General features: G+C 40.6%; 1 protein-coding gene across 1 annotated transcript; it reads right to left on the bottom strand.

Annotated features, from left to right (window-relative positions):
* Nucleotides 1-9255: 9255 nt before the first annotated feature.
* Nucleotides 9256-19736, bottom strand: LOC110520284 (sterile alpha motif domain-containing protein 9). The gene is made up of 5 exons (XM_036974790.1): nucleotides 19332-19736; nucleotides 18353-18415; nucleotides 18177-18247; nucleotides 9549-14107; nucleotides 9256-9431 (listed from the first exon to the last, which is right to left on the bottom strand). Exons 3-4 carry the CDS (start codon nucleotides 18180-18182, stop codon nucleotides 9575-9577), a joined length of 4539 nt encoding a protein of 1512 aa, XP_036830685.1. The 5' UTR covers nucleotides 18183-18247; nucleotides 18353-18415; nucleotides 19332-19736; the 3' UTR covers nucleotides 9256-9431; nucleotides 9549-9574.
* Between the last annotated feature and the right edge of the window lie 2043 nt (nucleotides 19737-21779).

A 21779-nucleotide genomic window follows, 5' to 3' on the forward strand; every position in this document is an offset into this window, starting at 1 on the left:
CATGCAGTAACCAAAAAAAGTGTTAAACAAATTAAAATATATTTTATATTTGAGATTCTTAAAATAGCCACCCTTCAACTTGATGACAGCTTTGCACGCTCTTGGCATTCTCTCAACCAGCTTCATCTGGAATGCTTTTCCAACAGTCTTGAAGGAGTTCCCATATATGCTGAGCACTTGTTGGCTGCTTTTCCTTCACTCTGCGGTCTGACTCCTCCCAAACCATTTCAATTTGATTGAGGTTGGGGGATTGTGGAGGCCAGGTCATCTGATGCAGCACTCCATCACTCTCATTCTTGGTCAAATAGCCCTTACACAGCCTCGAGGTGTGTTGGGTCATTGTCCTGTTGAAAATCAAATGATAGTCCCACTAAGCCCAAACCAGATGGGATGGCGTATCACTGCAGAATGCTGTGGTAGGCATGCTGGTTAAGGGTGCCTTGAATTCTAATACATCACAGACTGTCATCAGCAAAGCACCCGTACACCATAAACTCCTCCTCCTCCATGCTTTAGGGTGGGAACCACACTGCAGAGATCATCCGTTCACCCACACCGCGTCTCACAAAGACACGGCGGTTGGAACCAAAAATCTCCAATTTGGATTCCAGACCAAAGGACAAATTTCCACGGGTCTAATGTCCATTGTTCGTGTTTCTTGGCCCAAGCATGTCTCTTCTTATTATTGGTGTACTTTAGTAGTGGTTTCTTTGCAGCAATTCGACCACGGAGGCCTGATTCACACGGTCTCCTCTGAACAGTTGATGTTGAGATGTGTCTGTTACTTGAACTCTGTGAATCATTTATTTGGGCTGCAATTTCTGAGACTGGTAACTCTAATGAACTTATCCTATGCAGCAGAGGTAACTCTGGGTCTTCCATTCCTGTGGCGGTCCTCATGAGAGCTAGTTTCATCATAGCGCTTGATGGTTTTTGCGACTGCATTTGAAGAAACTTTCAAAGTTCTTGAAATGTTCCGTATTGACTGACCTTAATTTCTTAGAGTAATGATGGACTGTCGTTTCTCTTTGCTTATTTGAGCTGTTCTTGTCATAATATGTACTCAATCTATTACCAAATAGGGCTATCTTCTGTATACCACCCCTACCTTGTCACAACACAACTGATCTCAACCGCAACTGTCTCAAACACATTAATAAGGAAAGAAATTCCATTTTGGGTGACTACCTCATGAAGCTGGTTGAGAGAATGCCAACAGTGTGCTCAGCTGTCATCAAGTCGAAGGGTGGCTATTTGAAGAATCTCAAATATAAAATACATTTTGATTTGTTTAACACTTTTTTGGTTACGACATATGTGTTATTTCATAGTTTTGATGTCTTCACTATTATTCTACAATGTAGAAAATAGTAAAAATAAATTTAAACCCTTGAATAAGTTGGTGTTCTAAAACTTTTGACCGGTAGTGTAAATATAAAATGTACTGTATACATGATCTAATCTGGGTTTTTGTCACATTGTTGCAAAGACTCCAGGATGTATTTCTTTCAAGCACATATTTAGGTTTAATATTGAGTAAGGAAATATTACTATTTTACCATTTACTATTACTACTACTGTATATGTGTTCCAATTTCATTTGACTGTTTGTACTGTTTTGCTGTTCTTCTTTGGTTTTACCATTTACTGTTAGTACTATATACATTCCAAGTTTGATTTACTGTTTGTTCTGTGCTAATGCTTATATTTCCTTGGTTTTACCATTTAGTATATGCATTCCAATTTTATTTGACTGTTTTACTGTTTGTTTTTAAAATTATATTGATAATTGTTTTATGTTTATATGTGCAGTGCAGCTATCCAGTGAAACATTTTGATTCATGTGTTTCTAAATGCACTGATGTTTGTAAAAATGATTATTTGTTAAAATAACTCCAAAGCACTCGGTATCATAACCATGTAGTAAATACTGACAATCATGTTTCCTGAATAAAAATTACATTTACTTATTTGTTCTGTATTAAATGCCAAGATTATGGTGTGTTACAGTAATCATATAATCAGTAAGGTGACCATCACTGCCATAAAAAGGTGTAAAGTTCAAGCAGGCTAGCACTATAATAATATATTGATGCAATATCTCTGCTACAATAAAATACAAATAGCTTAATGGTATGACAGATTCTCCAGACAGAACTTCCACCTGTTAGTCTTACTCCCATATCAACCCTCACATACTGTATTTTGTATTTGCCTCAGGTTTGGTCGATTTTGGGGTTTGTTCATGTACTATGGCCTTTCTACATTTGATATTACAGACTGTATTTTCAACAATGCAAGAAGACACATTGATGCAGTGACTATAATCAAAGATCCAGTATTTTAAAAAAAGTATTTAAAAAAAAATGTTTTCACAGTTTCAAATTGCCGTTCCAATTTATCTACAGTACTGCAGTTAGGTTACAGCCACATAATGTTATTTGTAGTGAATGACTGTCCCATCTCATTGAATGAAGTGGGTCAAATCTGACTCACATTTCCCAAACTAGCCTACTGATCAAATGTGTGCATTGATGAATTATTTCAATAATTTGCAGATATCACATTGCGGTCATGTTTGTTCAGAGCAATATTGTATTTTTACCTTTATTTAACTAGGCAAGTCAGTTAAGAACAAATTCTTATTTTCAATGACGGCCTAGGAACAGTGGGTGAACTGCCTGTCCAGGGGCAGAATGACAGATTTGTACCTTGTCAGCTCGGGGGTTTGAACTTGCAACTTCCGGTTACTAGTCCCATGCTCTAACCACTAGGCTACCTGCCGCCCCATATATAATGGGGTGTCCTTTTTTCTTTGAATAAGGAAGCACTTCCCAAGTCTGGCACATGATGGCACCTTGAGCAAAATAGAAGATTACTTTAGTGTCCAATTAATTGTAAATAAGGTCCAACCCGAAATTCCCCTTTAGAACCAGGGGTTTTGCGTGCGTGTTTAAAACTACAGTGGCAGGAAAAGTACCAATAACACACCAACATAATGCAACACATTTTCACATGTTTAGTTCTTTGTTCAAGTTCATAGCTCTATATCTTAACACTTTCATTCCCGTTGCGTCCTCTATACTGATGTATACAGCTCCGCCTCACCATCTATGTGTGTCAGCAACATGCAAGGAATCAACCACAGACTAAGCCAGGGGGGGTAAAGGTAGGTTACATCCCACAAAATCTCCATTGAACATGCCTCTTAGTCCAGGACTAGGCTGGGAAAAATCTGTTTGGGAAATCTGTTTGAACTGATGAGGATCTCTTTCACCCATGTCCACAATATACAATGCTCTCTATCTTGACGACCTACCACTGGGGGACCTCTCAGAGAAGATAGCTCTCCTTTACAATGTAACTCCCCAGCAGATCAGCCACATCTACAGACAAGGACCTACTGGGATCCACGTGCTGGTCTCTGATGAGGTGAGAAAGTATGGAAGCAGAGTTGTATTGTTTTTATTTATTTATGAGACCATTTCTAAAAACAAACACATCTGAAGACATGTACAGAGTTCATATGAAAATTTGCTTTAGAACCTCAGATTGGGCTGTTACAGGTCCCTCTCCTTGGACCTTCTCTTCCAATGCATTTTGAGGACACAAGGTATCAAGGAAATTTGGGAAAATGCCATGGAGAAGTACTAGGGGTTGTGGTCATGGGTAGTGTGTTTCTATCAGTGAGTAGTGATGAGGGTGGAGAACAGTGAGGAGTGCTAGCTAGGGTTTGAGGTCATCATGTTGTCTCCTCCAGAGGCTCTGGGTTGGTTGTTTGTCCCCCTGTGCCCTGGGCTGGCTTAGGTTAGTGGGGCCTCAGGCTGCCCCCTGGTAAACAGTGTATGATCGCTGGATGATTCTTTTTAAGTCTATTGCATGTAATGGAGTCACCAATGACAAGGGTTTTCAATTTGTCAGAGCTTATGGTGGGAGGTTTTGGCGGCTCAGACCCCGTAACAGGTGGAGGAGAGACCTGAGAAGGCTCGGCCTCAGACTCCAAATCGTAGCTTAATGGGGAGAACCGGTTGAAAGTTTCTGTAGGCTGAATGAGCGACACTGGTTGAGCATGCCAACAGCGTTTCTTTCCAGAAGCCTTGAGAAAATTGCCCGGCTGCGGGGACTGCGCAGGGACATTTGAACTACTATCTGTACTTACTGGTGGCACAAATGCTGTTTCATCCTTTCCTACACTTAATTTTCCCATGCCTAACAATTGCATCTGAAGCTATCCTCACCATAAGGCGATAGTTCTCCTTTAAATTATGAGTACAGCGAATGCAATTAGATGGCATAGTGTTAATGTTAAAGCTTTTTCATAGTGTTAAAGCTTTTTCATAGTGTTAATGTTAAAGCTTTTTCATAGTGTTAATGTTAAAGCTTTTTCATAGTGTTAATGTTAAAGCTTTTTCATAGTGTTAATGTTAAAGCTTTTTCATAGTGTTAGTGTTAAAGCTTTTTCATAGTGTTAATGTTAAAGCTTTTTCATAGTGTTAGTGTTAAAGCTTTTTCATAGTGTTAATGTTAAAGCTTTTTCATAGTGTTAATGTTAAAGCTTTTTCATAGTGTTAGTGTTAAAGCTTTTTCATAGTGTTAGTGTTAAAGCTTTTTCATAGTGTTAATGTTAAAGCTTTTTCATAGTGTTAGTGTTAAAGCTTTTTCATAGTGTTAATGTTAAAGCTTTTTCATAGTGTTAATGTTAAAGCTTTTTCATAGTGTTAATGTTAAAGCTTTTTCATAGTGTTAGTGTTAAAGCTTTTTCATAGTGTTAGTGTTAAAGCTTTTTCATAGTGTTAATGTTAAAGCTTTTTCATAGTGTTAATGTTAAAGCTTTTTCATAGTGTTAGTGTTAAAGCTTTTTCATAGTGTTAGTGTTAAAGCTTTTTCATAGTGTTAATGTTAAAGCTTTTTCATAGTGTTAATGTTAAAGCTTTTTCATAGTGTTAATGTTAAAGCTTTTTCATAGTGTTAGTGTTAAAGCTTTTTCATAGTGTTAGTGTTAAAGCTTTTTCATAGTGTTAGTGTTAAAGCTTTTTCATAGTGTTAGTGTCAAAGCTTTTTCAGCTGGTGGAGGTCCTGTAGAACCATCTCCAGATAAAGCGTCTGGGGTGAAAAAGGTTGAGCGAGGAAAAAACTAAGACGTTGGTAATAGTGTTAAATGCAGATTTTGATTAAACAGTTATTAAAAGTAAATTTGTCAGGTAGTCAAGTAACAACAAGCAGCACCTGGGACAAAACATCTCAAAAAAGTTTTTCTTATAGCAAGGCATCCTAAGTTGTTGGCCTGAAGTGAGAGTGTGGACAGAAAGAAGGTCCACGATGATGGCCTGAGCCGAGGGAGTTCCTCTGTATGTAGGCTATCCTTACACCAATCTCTCCCTAACATGGTCTCAGCTTACCCAGCATGCCTGTAGCTGGTTAGGATCCTGGGGCCAGTTCAAGTAGATCCTGCTGGTGGCTGTCAGTTACCAGCCTGGCCAGCCTCAAGGCCAGACTTGACAACATGATTTGGCATCTCTCTCTCGAGCACTTTTCCTGTGAAGTACTACGTTCACTTTTGTAGCACAACACAAAAGTTGTGGTGAAAGTATGTTGTACATTAATAAATAACAAAAGCATCAGGAACATATTTTGATCAATGTATGACAAAATATATGTTTAGTGTTATCATTAATAAGCTATTTGTATTTTATTGTAAAAGAGTTATTGCCTCAATATATTATAGTTCTCGCATGCTTGAACTGCACACCTTTTTAAGGCAATTGTTGATAATGGGGCACCTCACCCTACCACATCTAAAATAAGGGACACCCTAGGAGACAAATGATCACTTTAACACACTACACCATATACACACCATATTATTTAAAATACCCCTTTTTCCCCCCAATTGGTAGTTAGTCTTTAAAAAAAATATATATATATACAGTATATATTATTTTTATATTTCTTTTTTTTAATGTTTATTGGACATATAAAGAAATACAAAATACAAATTGAACAGATACATCCTTCTACCCCATATACTTATTGAACCACCTCCCTCCCTTTAACAACAAAAGCAGCATAAATACAAAAATAAAATACATTTACGATTGGAAATAATATATAAATATGCACACATGTACACATACACAAAAATAAAAAATATCACAACATGTTATTGTTTAACTTCGGTCAAACGTTTCAGGTAGCCTTCCACAATCTTCCCATAATAAGTTTGGTGAGTCAGGTTTGTAGGCCTCCTTGCTCGCACACGCTTTTTCAGATCTGCCCACACATTTTCTATGGGAATGAGGTCAGGGCTTTGTGATGGCCACTCCAATACCTTGACTCTGTTGTCCTTAAGCCTTTTCGCCACAACTTTGGAAGTATGCTTGGGGTCATTGTCCATTTGGAAGACCCATTTGCGACCAAGCTTTAACTTCCTGACTGATGTCTTGAGATGTTGCTTCAATATATCCACATAATTTTCCGGCCTCATGATGCCATCTATTTTGTGAAAGTGCGCTAGCCCCTCCTGCAGCAAAGCACCCCCACAACATGATGCTGCCACCCCTGTGCTTCACAATTGGGATGGTGTTTTTCGGCTTGCAATCCTCCTCCTTTTCCCTCCAAACATAACAATGGTCATTATGGCCAAACAGTCCTATTTTTGTTTCATCAGACCAGAGGACATTTCTCCAAAAAGTATGATCTTTGTCCCCATGTGCAGTTGCAAACCGTAGTCTGCCTTTTTTATGGCGGTATTAGAGCAGTGGCTTCTTCCGTGCTGAGCGGCCTTTCAGGTTATGTCGATATAGGACTTGTACCTGTTTCGACAAGCATCTTCACAAGGTCCTTTGCTGTTGTTTTGGGATTGATTCGCAGCAAAGTACGGTCATCTCTAGGAGACAGAACGTGTATCTGTTGCAGGAATTAAATTCCTCTGTTTTAATACCCAATTCAAATTAAACACTCTGTCAATTCATAAGGATTTGTATGACCCTTATTTGAATAAAATGGACAGAGCCCAGTCTTAAAGTCAACCAGCAGCTTTTATTCACGAGAGTACTGCTCATTACACATTTTACCACAGGTTATAAACTGAAAATGACGTCATTAGTTTCAGTACTAGCCCGTGTCATCTCCTCTCTAGTACAATGGCTGTATGGTTCTCACATGTCTCTCCCTATTAAGATAATATATGACTGAGCCAAGGTCAGTTTGTGTAGATAAGCCTTCTAGCCAGACTGGCTATAAGTTCATTAATTTCTACCATGGTACAGACAGTCATTGTTCTATTTCTTGATTATATTTACACACATTATATTCAGTACTAAGATTAAAAAGAAAATTCATACATATACAGTAAAATAATAGTATTCTGATTAGTACATATTCGGTAACATTATAGTATTCTGATTAGTCAGTATCCTTCCTGAGCGGTATGATGGATGCGTGGTCCCATGGTGTTCATACTTGCGCACTATTGTTTGTACAGATGAATGTGGTATCTTCAGGTATTAGGAAATTGCTTCCAAGGATGAACCAGACTTGTGGTGGAGGTCTACAATTTTTTTCTGAGGTCTTGGCTGATTCCTTTTGATTTTCCCATGATGTCAAGCAAAGAGGCACTGAGTGTGAAGGTAGGCCTTGAAATACATCCACAAGTACACCTCCAATTGACTCAAATGATGTCAATTAGCCTATCAGAAGCTTCTAAAGCCATGACATAATTTTCTGGAATTTTCCAAGCTGGTTAAAGGCACAGTCAACTTAGTGTATGTAAACTTCTGACCCACTGGAATTGTGATACAGTAAATTATAAGTTAAATAATCTGTCTGTAAACAATTGCTGGAAAAATTACTTGTGTCATGCACAAGTAAAAAATATTTTTACTTGTGCAATTTTTTGTTGTTGTCCTAACCGACTTGCCAAACCTATACTTTGTTAACAAGAAATTTGTGAAGTGGTTGAAAAACGAGTTTTAATGACTCTAACCTAAGTGTATGTAAACCTCCGACTTCAACTGTATATAATAGTAGATCATCTGCATACAGTGACACTTTGTGCTTTTCACCAGCTCGGTGGATTCCAGTGAATGATGGTGATAAATTTAAGGCCAAGGAATGTGGTTCTATCGCAAGAGCAAAAAGGATCGGGGACATAGGGCACCCTTGATGGGTCCCTCTGGAGAGGGGTCAGTATTTTGAATGTTGCAAGTTTGTGTGTACACTAGTCGTAGGAGCAGAATAGAGCAGACGTATCCATGAGATGAAATTGGACCCAAAACCAAATCTTCTCAAAATCTTAAATAAATAATCACACTCCACCCGGTCGAAAGCCTTCTCCGCATCAAGAGAAACAACTTTTTGGGGGTCTGGGGAGATAGGAGACAGTATCATTTTCAAAAGCCGTCGTACATTGGAAAACAGTTGTCACCCTTTAATGAAACCCGTTTGATCATCAGATATGAGATCCTGAAGGCAGGGTTCCAACTGACATGCTGGAACCTTAGCTAATAATTTAACATCAGCGTTCAAAAGTGAAATGGGCCGATATCCACCACATTCCGCCGGATCTTTATCTTTCTTAAGTATACGAGATGGAGGCTTGGGTTAGCGTCGGGGGGAGAGAGCCCTGTGATAACGAGTCGGTGAACATAGACGCCTCACAAGTCCTCAACTGGCAGCTTCATTAAATAGTACCCGCAAAACACCAGTCTTAATGTCAAGTGAAGAGGCGACTCCGGGATGCTGGCCTTCTAGGCAGAGTTGCAAAGAAAAATACATATCTCAGACTGGCCAATAAAAATAATATATTAAAATGGGCAAAAGAACACAGACACTGGACAGAGGAACTCTGCCTAGAAGGCCAGCATCCCGGAGTCGCCTCTTCACTGTTGACGTTGGGACTGGTGTTTTGCGGGTACTATTTAATGAAGCTGCCATTTGAGGACTTGTGAGACGTCTGTTGCTCAAACTAGACATGAATGTACTTGTCCTCTTGCTCAGTTGTGCACCTGAGCCTCCCACTCCTCTTTCTATTCTGTTAGAGACCGTTTGCGCTGTTCTGTGAAGGGAGTAGTACACAGTACGAGATCTTCAGTTTCTTGGCAATTTCTCGCATGGAATAGCATTTATTTCTCAGAACAAGAATAGACTGACAAGTTTCAGAACAAAGGTCTTTGTTTCTGGTAATTTTGAGCCTGTAATCGAACCCACAAATGCTGATGCTTCAGATACTCAATTAGTCTAAAGAAGGACAGTTTTATTGCTGCTTTAATGAGAACAACAGTTTTCAGCGGTGCTAACATAATTGCAAAAGTGTTTTCTAATGATCAATTAGCCTTTTAAAATGATAAACTTGGATTAGCTAATACAACGTGCCATTGGAACACAGGAGTGATGGTTGCTGATAATGGGCCTCTACGCCTATGTAGATATTCCATAACAAATCTGCAATTTCCAGCTACAATAGTCATTTACAACATTAACAATGTCTACACTGTATTTCTGATCAATTTGATGTTATTTTAATGTACAAAAAAATGATAGTGTATGTCTGACTGCATATCAATTGGGCTCTTCTTCAATCGATGTCAAAAGCCAGTGGACCCTTCATTGAGAAACCAATGAAAAATGATACTTTTGATCCCTGCTCTTTTCCACAGAGTTGACTTTTGTACATTGCACTGACTTCTATCTTTAAGCCTGCGTTCCTGGTATCTGCCAGAATTAATTTCCTTTGTACCTCTCCTGTCACTCTGTAAAGGAGCTCCTTGACTCTCTCATGCTTCCATATTTTGCCATTTGTCCAAAGTGAATCAAAGTCTTCTTCTGGTCTTACACACCACATGATTTCCCTAAGGCGAACTAGGCAAGCATAGCCCGGCTTCTTCCCCAAGAAGAAATGGACAACAGGCAACTTTCCATTGAAAACAGATTTCATCTCGTTCCAGTATGATGTCCGCATCTGTGACACATAGCTTCCCAACTTCTGAGATGCCACTGGTTGTGACATGAGGATATGTTGTGGCCACAGCAGAGTTACAGCAATGAAGTGCAATGATAAACTTTCACCATATGGGATTTGACCTTGAAGAACCTGGCAAAGAAGATCAACAAGGATCTTATACGGGCGAAGGTGTTGAGATTCAGGTTTGACACAGCTTAGCACAACATTGGCATAGATGAAATTGACCATTTCTCTAACGCTCCTTTCAGGATCTTTACTCAGAATGAAGTCATACTGCAGGACTATCTTTTGCATCATGTCACCTGAGGTATCGTTGGAGAGGCAATCCAGAATCCCTGAATGAGTATCAGTTTTTCTACTCTCCAAAAATTGCCTTGCCTTGTGAATTTGGATGCTGATTTTCAGGTTCTTGTTTTTCATTAATTCTGTGGAATCTGTCTTGCAAAAGAGGTCACTGTATCTTTGAAAGCACTGGAAGAGCTTCTGTCGAGTTCTTTCCTCTCGACTGTCTTTCAGGGTGAACCTGGGACCCAAGTTGACATAAAAGCTGTCAAGAAAATCAAAGTGCCTCTTCATGTTATATTTAAGGTTGTACAGAAGATATTCAAAGTCACTGAGAATGTAGTAATATGAGGCATGTTTGTTACGTCTGGAATCATTCCTCATAACATCTTGGATTGTAATTTTGCCAGACAGAACTTCACTCAGAATGTCATGACGGACATTGCCTGAAGAAAACACTGGACATTTTTCCAGTATTTCGATGATGATGACTGCAACCTGAATTTCTCCAAGGCACCCTGCAGTGTTGAAAGGGCTGTTGTCTCTCTTGTTTTGTACTCTCAGAGTAGCCTCCTTCTTTGCAATTTCCTGTGTATCCCTGAAGGCCTCTGTTGCTGACTGGGCCGTTCTAAGATAGCCTTTGAGCCTTTCAGGTCTTATGGGATCTTCTTTGTCACTTTGTATATCAATCTTTAGCTCATGCTTGATCACTTGTGCAGATGTGTCAGAAATGTAGGAGTTATCTCTGGAAAGATCTTTTGCAATCTTTGCCCAGTCCTTTGCCTCCCTGAAATCCCTTTTCTTCAGGTATTGGTATCTGGCAAGAAGCTGAGAGATGACAGCATCTTTTTCAAAGCGCTTGGCTGCATTGAATAGAACCTTTTCTTCAACACCTGGTGTCTCCTTTGCAATATCCTGGATGAGAGGTGAAAACTTAGAATCTTCACTCTTGACTGAGTGATGTCTTTTCACTAACATGGTGTGAACATCCTTCATGAGTTTACCTTTGCCCTGTATGCACTCATAAAGCTTGTCTGTGGTGAGCAGTAGATCAGTGATCTCAGCTTTGGTTACACTGTATGTGGTTGTAAGCTCCTTCAAACAGTGCACGGCCATGCTTGAGTGGATCATTCTCACTGCCTCGAATACAACCTTAGTCTCTTCTGTGCAGCAGGTCACTAGAGTGGAAAACTTCCCAAATCCAGCCTTAACATCAGAGGACCCACTATGTGGCTTGGTCTGGAGGCCAAGAAACTCTTCACAGAGAGAGACTGAGAGTGTTGCACCCTTGCAGTAGACATTCAACAAGACCAGAACAGCAATGAGTTGTGCATGTTTGTGATTTATGTTGAAGCTCTTTAGGGTGTTGCGAGCCACACCCTGTATATACTCGGGTGAAAAGTTCTTCTTCATGATCATGAAAGCGTAGAATGTGTCTGCATTCTTGTAGGTCTTCTCAATCTCCTCCAGTTTTTTCTCGAACTGCCTCTGCTCCATTTCAGAGAGGTTATTGCCAATGAACACAGTGTCTTCAGTTGATTCAGTCTTCTCCCAAGACTCAGCCCTCATGCAATTGAGTAGAATGACCTGCGGGGACCTAGATCCAATGTCCTTCTTGACACATTCCTTCTCAATGAGCTGCTGCAAATCATATGCGTCATCCATCTCCTCAAAGTCATCTAGCATGAGCAACACAGGAATCCGGGACGATTGTTCTGTTGTCTCATACATCAGTAGCTTGACCACCTGCTCGGCAACAACAACATGATCCGCGGTTCTGTCCCTCAGAACAGCACAACGGAACTTGTCTTTCAGTGCCCATAATATATGCATGGCTAGTGTAGTTCCACCACATCCTGGGACATGCAAAAGTTTGAAGGACTCACAAGCTTTTCTCAAAGAGCTCAAATCTGGTAGGACAGTGTTCATGATGAAGTCAAACTTGTCCCGTTTGATGAATGGCATGGATCCTGGCTGCTCTGAGAAATAGAAGTTCCACCATAACACCTTTCCTCCTTTGTAGAACTTCTCCTGTATGATGGCCTTGTCTTCATTTCCTCCCTCACACTGATTCACACACAGAACATTCAGGATGTCTAGGCTGCCCTCTTCTTTCTTTGTTAACATCACTTTGCTGCCTCCTCCACAGGGTAGGAAACGGCTGGATTTCCGGTTGTCTGACCACAGACTGAGGACGGTGCCGTTAACTTCAGCAAAACTGAGCTGATATATTGATCTTGCTTTAATGTCTAATCCATAGCGTGATTCAATCAGGTCCCTCCAGCAGGTGAATGCTTCTTCATTTTCACAGATGCAAAGTATTTGCTCTGTTCCTCTGAGCTCCTGCCAGAATGTGCTGAAGGTCTCAAGCAGAGGGTCCATTTTCTCACTCACAGTAGACAGCAATATAAAAATAACCAGGAATCTCTTGTGTGGTAGCACATCTTTCCGACACAGAAATGAAATCACATTTCGTACAGACGCTCCTTTCTCTATTAACCAGTCATCTACATCTGAGGGTCTCTCTCTTTCGATACCCCCATTGCAGAGGATCCAGCTGGTGTTTCGAGTCAGTTTTAGCTTGCTAGCAATGTCCTCGACAGCCTCTGTGATTTTATATTGTACTGGCAAGTGGATATTTATTGTACTCTGGTCTTCAAAGTGCTTCATCAATCCATGTTTTGCCGACTCAGGGTCAAAGTCCAAAACAGCAGTTGGGTTTAGTTCAGAAATAAATCCCAGAGATTCCAATTGAACTAAATGTGATTTGTTTGTCACTATCAAATACCGCTCGAAGTGGGACTTGTCTAAGGATTGGGATCCACCTGTTATCATTTCACTTAGTCTGGAGCCCTGGACACTACTTTTAACCACACTAAGGCGATTTTCCTCTGCTTGTTTTCTTAGCAGTGACAGCTGTGGCACATTGTCGAGAAACCTATTGTATTCTTCCTTTGTGGTTAGTGCAAGGAGATCCCTGCTGCTGCTGTGATCACGAATGAAGAAGAGTTTTTTCTCCTCTTTCTCTGTTTCTTTGCTTTTGGACTTCCTCTTTGATTTCCTTGTATCCAAGCGGAAAACGTGATAGAAGTTCTCTTGACAGATCACAAAGTCTGGCACGATGTCCACTTCTATCACATACTTCTCTGAGGATGTCATATCAGGATTGAGAACCTCAACAAATCGAGGTGGTTTGATGCACATCTTGGCTGTCTGGATATGTTTATACTCAAAATGACCCCCAATGGCTTGTGGCAGAGCATTGACATATGCCTCTTTGTCCAGGACGCTAACTCCCAAAACTTGCCCATGAACAAAGTCTGGCTTGTCACCAACTCCAAAATGTATGGTGCCATTAGTGCGGCTATTCATGCAGGCTGCTGCAAATCGAATAACCTCATCAGTGAACTTTTCCATTTTGCTCTCCACAGCTGCCTCTGACATATGGATGTATCCTTTATATTCATGACAGGGTTCGATATAGTCTGATGCACCGGATTCTGTTACATCAAGAACGCTGTTCGCCTTGTATCTGCAGGCATCATGGTGTCGATGAAAAGGGTACGGCTTGCACGGTCTCCCAGACTGATTTGTTGTTGGGCTACTCAACTGCTCTTTCTTAAATTTCAAATGTTCATCCCTCTTGTGAATGATCAACTTTGCAGGCCCCAGTGTGACACCCACCTCTAGTAAATCAGATTTTTCTAAAAGTAAAAGACTGGGCCCATTAATGTTCTGCCGAAGCAAGATATTTGCAGATTCACCATCCACACAAGCCTCGTTGAGAGCCCATTGTTTCACGTGATGTTTATTCCAATCCTTAATCTCATCTGGCAGGTCAGTTGGTTTGCCTTCCTCTTCATTCTGAAAATAAATAGGCTGATTTGATTGAAATTCATAAGCCATAAAGATGTTAACAACAAAATCATTCACAATTGAGCAGGTTTACTCAACATTTGTTGGTGTTTTAGCGCATATTCATCTCTACCCACAAGCCAAATATGTGATGTGTATACTACTACTGCAAAGAGTGTGCAAAGCTGCAAGGCAAAGGGTTGCTTTCATTCGTGTTATTTCATAGTTGTGATGTCTTCACTATTATTCTACAATGTAGAAAATAGTAAAAATAAATACAAATCCTTGAATGACTAGGTGTTCTAAAACGTTTGACCGGTAGTGTATATATAGATTTGAAGTCGGAAGTTTACATACACTTTAGCCAAATACATTTAAACTCAGTTTTTCACAATTCCTGACATTTAATCCTAGTAACAATTCCCCGTCTTAGATCAGTTAGGATCACCACTTTATTTTAAGAATGTGAAATGTCAGAATAATAGTAGAGAGAATGATTTATTTCATCTTTTATTCCTTTCATCACATTCCCAGTGCGTCAGAAGTTTACATACACTCAATTAGTATTTGGGTAGCATTGCCTTTAAATCGTTAAACTTGGGTCAAACGTTTCAGGTAGCCTTCCACAATCTTCCCACAATAAGTTGGGTGAATTTTGGCCCATTCCTCCTGACAAAGCTGGTGTAACGGAGTCATGTTTGTAGGCCTCCTTGCTCGCACACGCTTTTTCAGTTCTGCCCACACATTTTCTATAGGATTGAGGTCAGGGCTGTGTGATGGCCACTCCAATACCTTGACTTTGTTGTCCTTAAGCCTTTTCACCACAACTTCGGAAGTATGCTTGGGGTCATTGTCCATTTGGAAGACCCATTTGCAACCAAGCTTTAACTTCCTGACTGATGTCTTGAGATGTTGCTTCAATATATCCACATAATTTTCCTCCATCATGATGCCATCTATTTTGTGAAGTGCACCAGTCCCTCCTGCAGCAAAGCAACCCCACAACATGATGCTGCCCCCCCCTCCCCCTAATTTCCTGGAATTTTCCAAGCTGGTTAAAGGCACAGTCAACTTAGTGTATGTAAACTTCTGACCCACTGGAATTGTGATACAGTAAATTATAAGTGAAATAATCTGTCTGTAAACAATTGTTGGAAAAATTACTTGTGTCATGCACAAAGTAGATGTCCTAACCGACTTGCCAAACCTATACCTTGTTAACAAGAAATTTGTGGAGTGGTTGAAAAACGAGCTTATTGACTTATTGACAACCTAAGTGTATGTAAACTTCCGACTTCAACTGTATATATTTTATTTGAGAGATATATACACACATACACTCAGCAAAAAAATAAACTTCCCTTTTTCAGGACCCTGTCTTTCAAAGATAATTCGTAAAAATCCAAATAACTTCACAGATCTTCATTGTAAAGGGTTTAAACACTGTTTCCCATGCTTGTTTAATGAACCATAAACAATTAATGAACATGCACCTGTGGAACGGTCGTTAAGACACTAACAGCTTACAGACGGTAGGCAATTAAGGTCAGTTATGAAAACTTAAGACACTAAAGAGGCCTTTCTACTGACTCTGAAAAACACCAAAGGAAAGATGCCCAGGGTCCCTGCTAATCTGCATGATGAGCACGTGCCTTAGGCATGCTGCAAGGAGGCATGAGGACGGCAGATGTGACCAGGGCAATAAATTGCAATATCCATACTGTGAGACGCCTAAGACAGCGCTATAGGGAGACAGGACGGACAGCTGATCGTCCTCGCAGTGGCAGACCACGTGTAACAACACCTGCACAGGATCGGTACATCCGAACATCACCTGTGGGAAAGGTACAGGATGGCAACAACAACTGGCTGAGTTACACCAGGAACGCACAATCCCTCCATCAGTGCTCAAACTGTCCTCAGTAGGCTGAGAGAGGCTGGAGTGAGGGCTTGTTCTAAGGCAGGTCCTCACCAGACATCACCGGCAACAACAGCGCCTATGGGCACAAACCCACCGTCGCTGGACCAGACAGGACTGGCAAAAAGTGCTCTTCACTGACGAATCACGGTTTTGTCTCACCAGGGGTGATGGTCGGATTCGCATTTATCGTCGAAGGAATGAACGTTACACCGAGGCCTGTACTCTGGAGCAGGATCGATTTGAAGGTGGAGGGTCCGTCATGGTCTGGGGCGGTGTGTCACAGCATCATCGGACTGAGCTTGTTGTCATTGCAGGCAATCTCAACGCTGTGCGTTACAAGGAAGACATCCTACTCCCTCATGTGGTACCCTTCCTGCAGGCTCATCCTGACATGACCCTCCAGCATGACAATGCCACCAGCCATACTGCTCGTTCTGTGCATGATTTCCTGTAAAAACAAGAATGTCAGTGTTCTGCCATGGCCCGGATCTCAATCCCATTGAGCACGTCTGGGACCTGTTGGATCGGAGGGTGAGGTCTAGGGCCATTCCCGCAGAAATGTCCGGGAACTTGCAGGTGCCTTGGTGGAAGAGTGAGGTAACATCTCACAGCAAGAACTTGCAAATCTGGTGCAGTCCATGAGGGGAAGATGCACTGCAGTACTTAATGCAGCTGGTGGCCACACCAGATACTGACTGTTACTTTTAATTTTGAACCCCCCCTTTGTTCAGGGACACATTATTCAATTTCTGTTCGTCACATGTCTGTGAAACTTGTTCAGTTTATGTCTCAGTTGTTGAATCTTGTTATGTTCATACAAATATTTACACATGTTAATTAAGTATGCTGAAAATAAACACAGTTGAAAGTGAGAAGAGTTTATTTTTTTGCTGATATATATGTATATATACACACACACACACACACACACACGTTCAAAAGTTTAGGGTCACTTAGAAATGTCCTTGTTTTCAAAAGAAAAGCAAAAAAAAGCAGATGCCTCACAAGTCCTCAACTGGCAGCTTCATTTAATAGTACCCGCAAAACACCAGTCTCAATGTTAACAGTGAAGAGGCGACTCCGAGATGCTGGCCTTCTTGGCAGAGTTGCAAAGAAAAAGCCATATCTCAGACTGGCCAATAAAAAGAAAAGATTAAGATGGGCAAAAGAACACAGACACTGGACAGAGGAACTCTGCCTAGAAGGTCAGCATCCCGGAGTCGCCTCTTCACTGTTGACGTTGAGACTGGTGTTTTGCAGGTACTATTTAATGAAGCTACCAGTTGAGGTCTTGTGAGGCATCTGTTTCTCAAACTAGACTCTCTAATGTACTTGTCCTCTTGCTCAGTTGTGCACCGGGGACTCCCACTCCTCTTTCTTTTCTGGTTAAAGCTAGTTGGCGCTGTTCTGTGAAGGGAGTAGTTCACAGCGTTGTACGAGATCTTCAGTTTCTTTGCAATTTCTCAGACACAATAGCCTTCATTTCTCAGAACAAGAATAGGCCGACGAGTTTCAGAAGAAAGTACTTTGTTTCTGGCCATTTTGAGCCTGTAATCGAACCCACAAATGCTCATTCTCCAGATACTCAACTAGTCTAAAGAAGGCCAATTGTATTGCTGCTTTAATCAGAACAACAGTTTTAAGCTGTGCTAACATAATTGCAAAAGTGTTTTCTAATGATCAATTAGCCTTTTAAAATGATAAACTTGGATTCGCTAACACAACGTGCCATTGGAACACAAGAGGGATGGTTGCTGATAATCGGCCTCTGTACGCCTATGTAGATAATCCATAAAAAATCTGCCGTTTCCAGCTACAATAGTCATTTACAACATTAAACATTTCTGTATTTCTGTACACTGTTTCTGATCCATTTGATGTGAATGGACAAAAAAATTTGCCTTGCTTTCAAAAACAAGGACATTTCTAATTGACCCCAAACTTTTGAACAGTAGTGTATATATACAGGACCAGTCCAAAGTTTGTACACCTACTCATTCAAGGTTTTTTCTTTATTTTGTTACTATTTTCTAGAATAATAGTGATGACATCAAAACTATGAAATAACACATATGGAATCATGTAGTAAACAGAAAAGTGTTAAACTGCTACAGTAAATATTATTCTTATTTTTGTTATGAATTAGATGATAAATACCTCCATTTGGACTTGTTCAGCCTTACTGAAATCCTTTGGATCCTTGTCAGTGAACTGGTTTCTCAGTCAAACTGATGGAAAAATTGAAAAATAGTTTAGTACATGAAATGCAATATAGTCAGTCACCCATTGAATAAGCCAGAGAGAAATACCATGAAACAAAAAACGTGATTTACCACTTTGTTTTCTGTCTTCACCATTTCCGCATAAATGCTGTGCTGCTGTGTAGCTGCAACATGCTGTAAACATAAAACCAGGAAGGGTAGATTATATTATTGTGAAACTGTAAGGATACCACCACAAACATTCTAACCAAGGTGTGGCGCACTCGCTGATCCAATCGCTTTAATGCCCCTCATTACAGACACAACCAGTTTCAATTAATATATTAAATCATGAAGTGAAACAAAAGTGAAATGAAGCAATTCAGTTTGGATTCAGTCTCTGAATGCCTACTATAGCAGCCACTCTGTATAAGGCAAGATGTGGTTGTAAAATCAGGTTGGTGCAGGAGAGAATAGACAAAACCGCAAATGTACGTCTGATTTAAAAAATGCATTACTTTTACCATGTCATTTCTAAGTACCAAGTAAATACCATGTAACAGAAATACAATCTTAACTGCTGTTCAGTAGTCATTTCAATTAAGATTAATTGATTCTTAAAAAATATAATTTAGGCCCATGTAAACAAACTGCCTTCTTGTTCAAATGTGTGTAAACATGTTGATCTCATGGGCTCCGTCATTGCATCCATACCAGCTCTCTCTATCAATTTGAGAGTGGTTACATTTCTCCAGACCCATTTCTCACTTTTATAACAAGTGTGGCAGGGCTGCATCTTGGCTGAAACACGAACTAAGAGTGTTGAGAATTTAATTATTTAAAAAGTAGTGTAGGCCACCACTTTTCTTATAGTTTAGGCTTTATATGTTAGGCTTCTCAAGTTTAATATGCATCATGTCATTGATTTTCATAATGCACGAAAATCGGTTCAAATAGGCGTTTTAATGGCGTTAACTCTAGAAATGTATGTAATATCCGGATAATGTATAGCCTAACTGCGAGAGGTGTTCGATACTTCAGACTGAACATATTTTATAATGTAAAACGTTGTCTATGTAGCCTATAACGTTATGTAAAACTGCAAACTTACCTTTCATTATTATAGATTTCCTGACAGCAACATGAAATAGTTTTCCGGTCTCACTGGTAAGCAGAAACGACGGTCGGTGTGGAAATTGTTCGATTAGGTCGAAAGAGAATAAACCTAAGAATGCGGAATTTGGCAAGCTTTCGACTTCGCTGAAATATGGTGTAAACAATAGCAAGTCTTTCCAAGCCAATTAAATTGAACACTAGTATAGAAATATTACAGATTTTCAAAGACTTGGTTGAAATAGGTATTTTAAACGAGTATGTGTTATACTGAAAAAATGGCATGCGGAGGTGAGCTTTAGCTGTCCGTCTCTTCTGGAAAAGTTTTATTCCTTTCCTTCGACTTCCTCAATTCGGCGCGTTTCAGTTGAAACGAAACTTAATTTGAGGTGTATTTTACTAGTAAAAGTGGCTTCCCCAATCTCCTAATCTTCTGTGCTACATCTGTTCTACTGACCTGAAAATAATGGATATGCACTGTTGATGTAGTGCTGTATTGAGTTTTATCCCCTGTTCTCTACACAAATTATATGAAAATCCAGACTAGGGATCTACTTTGCAAACATACAGTAACAGTCAAATGTTTGGACACACCTACTCATTCAAAGGTTTTTCTTTATTTGGACTATTTTCTACATTGCAGAATAATAGTAAAGACATCACAACTAAGAAATAACATGGAATGATGTAGTAACCAAAAAAGTATATGGAAAGGGCCTCCCGAGTGACGCAGTGGTCTAAAGCTGTGCCACTAGAGAACCTGGTTCGAATCCAGTTCTCTGTTGCAGCCATCCACGACTGGGAGACTCATGTGGGGGTGCACTATTGGCCCAGCATCGTCCAGGTTAGGGCAGGGATGTTCCTGTCCCACCTGGTTCGAATCCAGTTCTCTGTTGCAGTCATCCACGACTGGGAGACCCATGTGGGGGTGCACTATTGGCCCAGCATCGTCCAGGTTAGGGCAGGGATGTTCCAATCCCATCGCACACTAGTGACTCCAGTGGTGGGCTGGTCGCAATGCACACTGACACGGTCGCTAAGTGTACGGTGCTTCCTCCAACACATTGGTACGGCTGGCTCCCGGGTAAAGCGGGTGTTGTGTCAAAAAGCAGTGTGGCTTGGCTGGGTTGTGTTTCGGAGGATGCACGGCTCTCGACCTTCGCCTCTCCTGAGTCTGTACGGCAGTTTCAGAGATGGGACAGATTCTTCAAATAGCCACCCTTTGCCTTGATGACAGCTTTGCACACTCAGCATTCTCTCAACCAGCTTCACCTGGAATGCTTTTCCAACAGTATTGAAGTTCCCACATATGCTGAGCATTTGTTGGCTGCTTTTCCTTCACTCTGCAGTCCAACTCATCCCAAACCATCTCAATTCGGTTGAAGTCAGGTGATTGTGGCGGCCAGGCAATCTGATGCAGCACTCCATCACTCTCCTTCTTGGTCAAATAGCCCTTACACTGCCTCGAGGTGTGTTGGGCCAGTGTTCTGTTAAAAAACAAATGATAATCCCACTAAGCGCAAACCAGATGGGATGGCGTATTGCTGCAGAATGCTGTGGTAGCCATGTTTGTTAAGTGTGCCTTGAATTCTAAATAAATCACTGACAATGTCACCATTACCCCCACACCATTACACCACCTCCTCCATGCTTCATGGTTGGAACCGTACATGCGGAGATCATCCGTTCACCACTCTGCGTCTCACAAAGACACAGCGGTTGGAACCAAAAATCGCAAATTTGGACTCATCAGACCAAAGAACAGATTTCCACCGGTCTAATGTCCATTGCTCGTGTTTCTTTGACCAAGCAAGTCTCTTCTTCTTATTGGTGTCGTTTAGAAGAGGTTTCTTTGCAGCAATTTGAATATGAAGGCCTGGTTCACGTAGTCTCTTCTGAACAGTTGATGTTGAGATGTGTCTGTCACTTGAACTCTGTGAAGCATTTATTTGGGCTGCAATTTCTGAGGCTGGTAACTCTAATGAACTTATCCCATGTAGCAGAGGTAACTCTTTCCCTGTGGCGGTCCTCATGAGGGCTAGTTTCATCATAGCGTTTGATGGTTTTTGCGACTGCACTTGAAGAAACTTTAAAAGTTCTTAAAATGTTCCATATTGACTGACCTTCATCACTTAAAGTAATGATGGACTGTCATTTCTATTTGCTAATTTGAGCTGTTCTTGCCATCATATGCACTTGGTCTTTTACCAAATAAGGACATCTTCTGTATACTAGCCCTACCTTGTCACAACACAACTGATTGGCTCAAACGCATTAAGGAAAGAAATTCCACAACCTTTAACAAGGAACACCTGTTAATTATATAAGATGGAGCCAAAGAACATGGCTGATGTTTTACATTCTCCCATCCAATTGTGCAATTTTGTTTTTTTTTGTGCATATTTTCTTCTTCTTGAACTGCACTGTTGTTAAGGGCTTGTAAGTA

This window comes from Oncorhynchus mykiss, chromosome 3, assembly GCF_013265735.2.
Source record: "Oncorhynchus mykiss isolate Arlee chromosome 3, USDA_OmykA_1.1, whole genome shotgun sequence".
Taxonomy (NCBI): domain Eukaryota; kingdom Metazoa; phylum Chordata; class Actinopteri; order Salmoniformes; family Salmonidae; genus Oncorhynchus; species Oncorhynchus mykiss.